The 9,917-nt window shown below is 44.4% G+C and overlaps 1 protein-coding gene across 1 annotated transcript; it reads right to left on the bottom strand.

Moving 5' to 3' along the window:
• Nucleotides 1-560: 560 nt before the first annotated feature.
• Nucleotides 561-8,637, bottom strand: LOC146871851 (endogenous retrovirus group V member 2 Env polyprotein-like). Its single transcript, XM_085651986.1, has 2 exons — nt 8,508-8,637; nt 561-2,540 (listed from the first exon to the last, which is right to left on the bottom strand). The coding sequence occupies exon 2, from the start codon at nt 2,151-2,153 to the stop codon at nt 597-599; it is 1,557 nt and encodes a 518-aa protein (XP_085508112.1). The 5' UTR covers nt 2,154-2,540; nt 8,508-8,637; the 3' UTR covers nt 561-596.
• Between the last annotated feature and the right edge of the window lie 1,280 nt (nt 8,638-9,917).

Raw genomic sequence — 9,917 nt, 5'->3', positions numbered from 1 at the left:
CCAACAGATGTGTCAAGGTAGGGGCGTGTCTTGTGTCTCGTGAGAGGGCATTTGATGTGTGGAAATGTGTTCTCTTTCAGTTGAAGGCCCTTACTCATTCGGGGGTTTATCTCTGGCTTAGAGTCAAGAACAGGAACCATCTTGTGTAAGAAAGGAACTATCTTGCTGGTTCTGGGAATTGGCAGAACCACAGAAATGTGTGTTCACAGTGTACAGCCTTGTGCTTCCTCTATTAGTTGGTGTGGTTTCAGGGCCTAACCTCGTGCTTCCTCTTTCAGTTGGGAGTGGTCACAGGGCAGCTGGTGTGACAGGCTGAGTCACCAACAACGGACAGGATGTGGCTGAGTCTCTGGCACAACTGGGGGAAGGCACACAGGCAGGCTTCTTGGAATTGGCTCGACCACAAGGAGCAGGGGGTTGTGCAGGATTCAATGGGGATGTGAAGGACAGTTTTCAGACAAGTTGCTGAGAGCATGTCACACACAAAATGGGTGTTTGTCTGAGGCAAATGGCTACCAGGCAGAAACAGGGAAATGATGGGGCACAATTGTCTATTTTATTTCCACATTCCCTCCTTGCCCCAGAGTGTACCTATATTATATCTCAATTTGCATGAGATCATCTATACATTCTTGTAGCATAATTCTTTCCCTTTCTCTCTGCTGGACAAGTGGTTTAGGAATGCAGTTTGCAGCGCATAGACCGCACAGGGCAGGACCACATTGGATGCAAAGGCAGCATCCAGTTATTATCAGGAATATTATACCTGCTGCTGACAGCAGTTGCCATCCCCAGGACGATATTATCTTCCAGAACCAATCAGACCACGTCCAGGTGCCAGGTTCTTGATGTAAACTTACGGCTATCTTGTGTAATTTTGTTATGGCCGTGTATACAGATGGGGAATTATCAGGAATAAATATACAGCAGCTAGAGCCTATAATTTTACAGGCTCCGCCTCTGTCAGCCAGGATGATGTCAAGGACAAGGCGATTTTGGAGAGTAACCAATCGTATGGCGGACTGCTCCTGGGTTAAGCTCCCCAGGGCAGACGTCGTCTGGTTTACAATAGCCTCTAAGGTCCTTGTCAACCTGCGTATAAGCTTGCTGTTCTGTACAGGGCCAACAAAGAAGAAGAACCCTTTGTTAAAATCTGTATACTGTTCCCATGAGGTTTCTGTTTGGTCAACCAAGGAGGTATCGATCGTTCTTTTATGTCTGACATGGGGCACTAGGAGGTCTCGGTGGTAAGTGGATGGGGCCACAAAGACAGGGGGTAACAGGAATGCTATATAACAAGTTCCCCCCCAGTTCAAGGGCAGCTGCACATAGGCCGTTTGGCCACAGACGAAATAAGTATGGCGAGATGCTTGAAATGAGGACTTTCCTCTGTCTTCAAAACTTATAGTGGTATGACAGTCACTGTGTCCTAATGGAACAGAGCCATTTTTCTGGATGCACAGGTGTCCTTTTACTGGTGAGACCGAGATGGAAGGGGGACCAGCATTCTTTTTAGGTTTGGTATTTAACATCTTGTAGGACATGGTCATGTTCCCTTGCTTGTATTCTTCACTTTCTAGGACTGTTCCTGTCGCCTGAGGACTTCCATCCTTATTTTGGTAACAGGCAGCATTAAGTACCTTGTTTAAGTTCCCCCAAGTCCACCCATTCTTGCATGAATTATTTCCGTCAGGGCAGGAGGTGGGGGTGGTATCGTCAGCTGTTATTAGGGCGAACCATGCTTCACAAGTACCATTATAGGAAAATGGAAAGGGGAAAAGAGGCATCCCTCCCTTTTTCTGATGAGGTGGGAGGCGGCCACATATCCAGCAATTTGTGCTATTGCTGGCCTGATGAGTGTAGTGTAACATCTGTATAAAGGTATTGTTTTGCAAGGCTAGTCTATGGGCTTGTTCATGAGGGGGTAGGTCATGATATGTGTGTTCCTGAGTGCTGTTGGATGCATGAGAGGTGTGTGGTGTTGGAGGAAAAACAGTGTGGAGGATCCAACCAAGACACGTCATAATGGTTATGAAGAAAAACAATATCATTAAACATATGATAGAACCACTACGCAATTTCTTAAAGTTCTTGTTTCTGCGTTTCATTCTATCTTTTTCCCACATAGTCAAGGTGTTTAAATCCATCCCCATGCTCCAACCGCTTCACCACTGGACCTGCGCCCAGTGGACTTAATTAGCCAGAGTCCGGATGGCAGACCTCAACTTTGATTTATATTCTTGTTGTGGGGTCAGTTCCAAAGGCACAAAAGATTGTTCTGTTACAATGTCACTAGGGTTGGCAGCGTCGCCGGCAACAGTGTCTCTTTGTCCAAAATATTTCCGGCCGTGGCTCGCGTGTAGCCAGCCCTTCCTGCCTTCGACCTTCACCGCCGTCCGCGTGGTTAGGAGCGCGAGCTTCGGAGTCTTCCACCTGGGCTGAAGAGGACTGGTCCTGTCGAAGTTTCTTATCATCACCCAGTCGCCGGGTCGGATGGTGTGTTCTCCAGGGGCGGTTTTGTCAGGGAAGGCTGCAGCGACCTGTGAACGACAAGATTGGAGTGCAGACATCAAGGAAGCCAGGTAATCAGTCAATATTCTGCTGTCTACATCAGTAATTCTTTTAGGCATTGGCGTACCCCACATATTTGGTGGTCTGCCAAAGACCACCTCATACGGAGATAGACCAGTTCTGGAATGTGCTACCATACGCATGTAGAAGAGGGCAACCGGTAAGGCTACCATCCAGTCCACGCCTTTGTCTGTACATATCTTGGCCAATTTTGTCTTCAAAGTCTGGTTGTGTCTCTCTACTAGACCTGCTGCTTGAGGATGTCTTACGCAGTGAAATTTCCAAGTGTACCCTAACAGAAGAGACACTTGCTTCATGAGTTCAGAGGAGAAGGGCTGGCCGTTGTCTGAGTAGATGACGTGGGGCAACCCATATCTCGGGAAATATTCTCTTACTAGTTGCTTAGCAGTTTTCGTTGCAGTGTAATCTGGGACGGGATAGGCTTCTGTCCATCTGGTCAGAGCACATACTACAACTAGCACATACTTGTGACCTCTACATCTCTCCATCTGGATATAGTCCATTTGGAGAACTTCAAATGGATGGTCAGGGGGTTGGAATCCACCCTGCTCCACCTTTGTGCCTTTACCTGGGTTGAACTGATTACAAATCATGCACGTTTTAACTTTTTGTTTGGCTGCAGCTCTCAAATGTTTGTTGTGCCATATGTTCTGTATGCTGTCTAACATTGCTTTTTCTCCCAGATGCGCTGGTCCATGTATGGTGTTTATTATAACCTGTACCATAGCATCCGGCAGAAACCATACTGCTCTTTCAGGTGTCATCCAACCCTGATCTGTAAGGACCCCTCCTTTTTCCTTCCATTCTAGCAGTTCCTGTGGTGTGGTGTGACTTTGGACATCCTGGATGTCAGAAAAGGGGTCTCGTATTGCGTATTGGCGGTGTAGTATATTCAATTCTGTGTTTGCTGCTAATTTGGCTGCACTGTCTGCGGAATCATTTCCTTTTGATATTTCATTGGTTCCTTTTGTGTGCGCTTTACACTTTAATACTGCAACTTTCGCTGGTAACTGACTGGCCTCTAAGAGGGCAGTGATGAGTGTAGCATGCTGTATTTTAGACCAGTGTGATGTGAGGAATCCTCTCTCTTTCCACAATGTGCCGAAGTTGTGTACAACCCCGAAAGCGTACTGTGAATCAGTGTAAATGTTAACAGATTTTCCTTTTGCTAAGTGACATGCTCGTGTTAGTGCTATGAGTTCGGCTGCTTGTGCCGACAGTATCTCTATCTTGTGTACTTCCAAGGTGTTTGTACCATTTGTGACGGCATAGGCTGCTGCTAGTTCTCCAGTGGGGAGTCTCATGCAAGAACCATCAACAAAAAGTGTCATTTCTGCCTTAGAAAGGGGAGTATCTTGTAAATCTGGTCTGGGTTTGGTCACTAAATCAATTATGTCAATACAATCGTGAAGTTGTTCACTAGGAGAGGTCAGTGGCAACAGTGTTGCTGGGTTTTAAATGTTGCATCGTCTAATCTCAATATGTGGCTGAAAAAGCGTCATCTCATATCCGGTGAGTCTGGCTATTGTCAGATGCTGTGTTTGCGTTCTGTTTAGCAGAAGTTCTACAGCGTGTGGGACCTGGACTATCAGATGATGTCCCAATACAATAGCATCACTTTGTCTAATAGCTTGTGCAGTAGCTGCTACTGATTTTAGACATGCAGGTAATGCTTGTGCTACTGGATCTAATGTACTTGAAAAATAACCACATGGTCTATGTCTGTCTGCTTGAAGTTGGGTCAGGACTGATAGTGCTGTACCTGAGTTTTCTGTTACAAACAAGGTAAAATATTTGGTGTAATCAGGTGTTGCTAACACTGGGGCTTGACACATAGCCTTTTTAAGAGACTGAAAAGCTTGCGTGTGTTCATCTGTCCAGGGTAATTGTGGAGTAGCGCCAGCTTCGAGTGTTGTCAGCTGCACTAATGGTTTAGAAATGAGTGCAAATTGCGGGATCCACTGTCTACAATATGAGGTGAGACCAACAAAAGCTCGAACTTGTTTCTGTGTTGTTGGTTGTGGTATTTGTTGTATGAGCTGGATGCGTTCCTGTGTAAGCTGCCTACCCTCCTTTGACAGCAAGTGCCCTAAGTATGCCACTTGCTGTAAACAAAATTGGAGCTTACCAGGGGAAACTTTATGGCCATTTGCAGCTAGGAATTCTAGTACTATCAGTGATGCTTCAGCACATGCTGCGTCAGATCTGGCCGTAATGAGGATATCATCAACATATTGTAGTATGGCTGTATCCGTGGGCATTTGAATAGTGTCCAATTGTCTTTTCAGCGCTTGGCTATATACACTTGGACTTTTGGTGAAACCTTGAGGAGCTCTTGTGAATTGGAAACTTCGTCCTTGTAAGGAGAAGCCGAAAAGGTATTGACTGTCTGGGTGAATGGGTATACTGAAGAATGCGTTTTTTAAGTCAATGACAGAAAAATGCGTTGCTTCTGCATCTATGGCTGTGAGTAAAGTGGAGATGTCTGGGACCACAGGGTGTTGTGGAATGACACATTTATTGAGCTCTCTCAAATCCACCACTAGTCTGTAGACAGGTGGTGTTCCTGGTTCCACTTTTTTATGAACTGGTAAAGCAGGGGAATTGCAAATGTTCGAAGTTGTTTCTTTAATCACACCTGACTGTATTAGGTCCTGAATAATTAACATTAATGCTTGTTCAGCTTGAGGTGGAATTTTGTATTGTCTTATACGTGGTAGTTGGGCTCCCTCTTTCAGTGTAACCTTGTGAGGTGTTATTTCCATACATCCTACTGTGGTGGAATCAGTGGCCCAAAGGGTGTGTGGCAAATCTTTCAAACGCTCGTCTAATTCTCTACTTGGGTAGTGGCCCTTAAAATCTCGTAGAAATAATCTGACATCTTTAGGTGAGCAAACAATAACAGCTCCTAATTCTTTCAATGTTTTTATACCAAGCAAATTTTCTGGACATGATTTTGTCAATATAAGATCTGTAGTTGTCGTGAGGGGACCAACCTGCAAGGGCAGTGGTTTTGACGTGGCGTTTGTCACAGGTTGTCTGGAGAAACCCAGAGAAATACTTTTTGAACCCGAGAGAGGAGCCTCTGGGACCTCTTGATGGCTTATTGTTGTTTTACTGGCCCCAGTGTCTAGTAGAAACTTTCTATCCTCCCCAAGAAGTCGGACCTTTATAAATGGGCCTTTCTCATCTACTGGGATGGGGATTAGGGGCAGTTTGTCATCTTCTCTCCCTGGGCAACATCATGAAAAATCTGGGTAGTATTCAGTGTAGTCGCTGTCTATAATGTTCATTTGGGCCATTTGTGTTGTCGGTGGAACTGAAGGTGTTGAACTGTCTTGGGAAACATTCTGTTTTGGCTGATATGGACGAGGCTGTGTCTTACCAGTAGCCAAATTGTGCTTTAAGACAGGGCATTCTTTAACGAAGTGTCCCGTCTTTTTGCAATAATTACAAGTGCTCTTCACGTTTGTCTGGCTGTGCTTGCCAGGTACTTTCTACTTTTAGTACTCTTTTCTTAATAGCTGGCAAGGCGTTGTCTACTAATTTGGAAACAAACAGATGCGGGTAAGCTTCGCTTGTCGGCGTAAGGCCGCTATTTACCGCAAAACATTTTTCAAGTCTGGTGTAATAATCTCCTATGTCTTCACCATGTTTCTGTTTGCAGGAGGAAATGGTATCCCAGTCCTCCTTTTTCACTGTCAGTAACTGTGGTAGCACCTTTAAAATAGTGCCAGGAAGTGCTTTTAGTCTGTCTCCTATACCTTGACCTGCTACTCTAGTATTTTCGTCATTCTGAAGTTTGGTCCATCTAATGTGTTCACCTGCTACTTCCCAATCTTTCTCTCTTAGTTTGTCATATATACCCGATGGCAACAATAATTTCAGAATTGCTGTGATATCAGAAAGAGTATATGTTCCCATCATTAATACATCTCCTAATTCTTTAAAGAATCCAGCAGGATCCTTTGAGTGGGAGGGAACCATCTCTTTTATCCTTAGTAACTCAAGTTTTGTCAAGGGTACATAAATAAAAACGCGTTGTAGCACGCCATTCGTGTCAGCTCTGGGGTGGACCTCTCTCATGGGGAACTGGCATGTTTGAGGAAGTCTATTAATTGGTCCACAAGTGTTATTGAAAGATTTATATTCAATCGTTTTCTGGTATTTCTGTCTAAAATCTATAAGTGTGTTGAGAAAAACTGAACTATTGTGGAGGAACATGTTATCAGCGCAGTCAGACAGAAAATCTTCGAGTCTTGGATCATGTTTAAAATGAGTGTCATTGAGTGTGATGAGATGTTGTACCATGTAGAGACTTGCTAATCTTTGATGTGAGCGTGGTAATGCTAGAAAAAGTTGGGCTATGAGATCATTGTCAGATATCTTATATTGAGAGACCCATAGAGTCGCAGTTCTGGCTATTTCCTCCTCCTCCGGTGTAAGCGGAGGTTCCTGGTCTAACCAGCAGTCTAATGCATTGGATGTTTTTTCAGATAACTCATCTGGAGATGACCGTTCAGAGTGACCTTGGAGGAATGTAGGGGGGGGTGTTCGTGAATTAGGGGCGGAAGAACGAACGGATAGGACTTTTTCAGTAGGTTCAGTAATTTCCTCCTCAAGTTTCTTATTCTCTTCATTTGTTTGCAAGTTTTGCAGAATACGGGTCACATTATGGGTGAACCTGTCTAGTGCATCATTTATAAGTTCTAGACTAGTGTGGTCGGATGCGGAATCTAATAAGTCAAAAAGTGAAACTGGTACATTTCTTTCCTCTGCTTGTATGTGTTTTATGAAACAGCAAAGGAGGAACCTATACATGTGCATTTTTACAGGGTGTGATCTTCTTGTAGTCATAGCGTTAATGGCTCGTGAGTTCTCTCCAGTACGAAGAAACTCAGAGGCCGCTTGAAGAAACGTGTCAATTGCTGGTAGATGTCTTATTTCTTCCCAGGAGTCATGAAGTATTTTATTTATTTGGCCCGCCTCCCCTGTGTTGCTCGGAGTCGGGTCATAGGGGCAGTCGGGAATTGTTTTACCTGAGTCTGGACCTACGGCACCCCCTTCTGGAGTGAGAGGTAGTGTGTTATGTTGTAAAAAGGGAGGCGGAGGCAGATGTTGTTGAATTACTGGAACCTCATATGGAGGTGGAGTATCTAAGAGGAAATTGGTGAAAGTATCCTCTGGTGATGGGGCGGTAGGTTGTGTCTTAGGTGGTGCAATGTTAAGGTTTTCAGGTGCAGATGGCAATACAGGATAAAAACCAGTAGAAATGGCTGTTTGTTCCCTTTTATTCCTTTCACTAACTACTTCTTTCCCTATTTCTTGTAACTGTTCTTTCTTGGCCTGCTCTGACATTCTCTTACCCTTTTCAACTTTATGCAATTCCTTCTGTTGCCTCCTATGGGCTTCTTTTCTCCATAATTCCACCGAGTCACTTTGTGACTGGCGGACTCCCTTTTTCTTCCACAACTGTTCCTCTAATTTTATAATACATTCCATGTCAAAAGTACCATTTTCAGGCCATCTATATCTGTGTTCTAGGTCTTTAGTATAATCCACCCATAAATCACAATAAATAATTGCACCGACACCATGTTTTGCATACATGAAGTGTCCTGGAGTATCCCGAGGAGGAAGGGGAATTTCCTTCTCAAGAATACTCCTTTTGGTTGCTATCTTACGTATTTTCGAGAAAATAGGCATGATGGCAAGATTTTTCAAAGATTTAGAATTGAGAGAAAAAGAAAAACAAACAGAACATATATCTTTACCTTACCCACGAAAGTGGTGAGTCCGTCTTTTATACTAGTTTAGCAGTCCTCACAAAATAAGTGAGAAACCAACAAAAACCTGTATCTTTACCGCACCCACAAAGTGGTGAGTCCGTCTTTATACTTTTCAGCAGTACTCACCGAAAAAAAATAACTGGAAGGCCTCTTGAAGATCTTAAAAATGCACGTAGCTTCTAAGGTGGGACTCGCAGAACCTCGGATTCGTCTCTTCACAGGTTGGGCTCTGGTTCAGGACGTTCCGCAATTTTCCTCACCGTCTCGTGTGGATGCCGGGCCGCAGTTGGTCCCCCTCTTTGCCTCGAGGGAGTTAGCGGGAATTCCCCGCGTTGTGCACATTGAAGTCCGTCAAAGGTCAGGAGGGGACAGTACCGGGTCCAATATCGCCGGCGCGTGGGGAAAAGGGAATGTCCCTGTTCGGGCGCCAATTGATGTGGTAAATTAATTCAATATTACCTCATCTCAGAATTTCTATACTTAATAATCATAATTTCAGTCAAAGCAAAGAGAGGAGTCCGAGGTGTTCGAGTAAAAAAAGGGTCCAGTAACTCGAGTTAAGGGGAGAGCTCCAGCACCAAGCGGGTACAGGAGTGGTCTGCAGTTTTATTCACACATCAGAATATTTATACAGTTTTCAGTCAATAGGAAAAAGAAGAAAGGAGAAGTGACAAGAAAAAGGGAAGTGACAAGCAGTAATTTCCAACAGATGTGTCAAGGTAGGGGCATGCCTTGTGTCTCGTGACAGGGCATGTGATGTGTGGAAATGTGTTCTCTTTCAGTTGAAGGCCCTTACTCATTCGGGGGTTTATCTCTGGCTTAGAGTCAAGAACAGGAACCATCTTGTGTAAAACAGGAACTATCTTGCTGGTTCTGGGAATTGGCAGAACCACAGAAATGTGTGTTCACAGTGTACAGCCTTGTGCTTCCTCTATTAGTTGGTGTGGTTTCAGGGCCTAACCTCGTGCTTCCTCTTTCAGTTGGGGGTGGTCACAGGGCAGCTGGTGTGACAGGCTGAGTCACCAACAATGGACAGGATGTGGCTGAGTCTCTGGCACAACTGGGGGAAGGCACACATGCAGGCTTCTTGGAATTGGCTCGACCACAAGGAGCAGGGGGTTGTGCAAGATTCAATGGGGATGTGAAGGACAGTTTTCAGACAAGTTGCTGAGAGCATGTCACACACAAAATGGGTGTTTGTCTGAGGCAAATGGCTACCAGGCAGAAACAGGGAAATGATGGGGCACAATTGTCAATTTTATTTCCACACCACAAGCCATTATTTAGAGCAATCAGGATATATGCCTCGCAGGGCATGCGTGCTGCCTCTAGGCTGGACCTAAAAATGAATCAACTCCAAGAAACAAAAACTTTACATGAAATACTCTATAGAAAAAATACTGTATCAATGTAATGTACCCATTAACAACTTAAAGTACATAAACCAGGAACATCAGATTCACATAACAGTTTGTCTCTTAAAAGCTCATCTTCTGGCTGCTGTCAGTTTGTTAAAAAAATCCGGTGCATTGGGTA

The sequence above is a fragment of the Triturus cristatus genome, chromosome 1_1 (genome assembly GCF_964204655.1).
Source record: "Triturus cristatus chromosome 1_1, aTriCri1.1, whole genome shotgun sequence".
Classification (NCBI taxonomy): Eukaryota; Metazoa; Chordata; class Amphibia; order Caudata; family Salamandridae; genus Triturus; species Triturus cristatus.
Note: the sequence above shows the minus strand (reverse complement) of the source record. Positions and strands in the feature narration are given on the sequence as shown.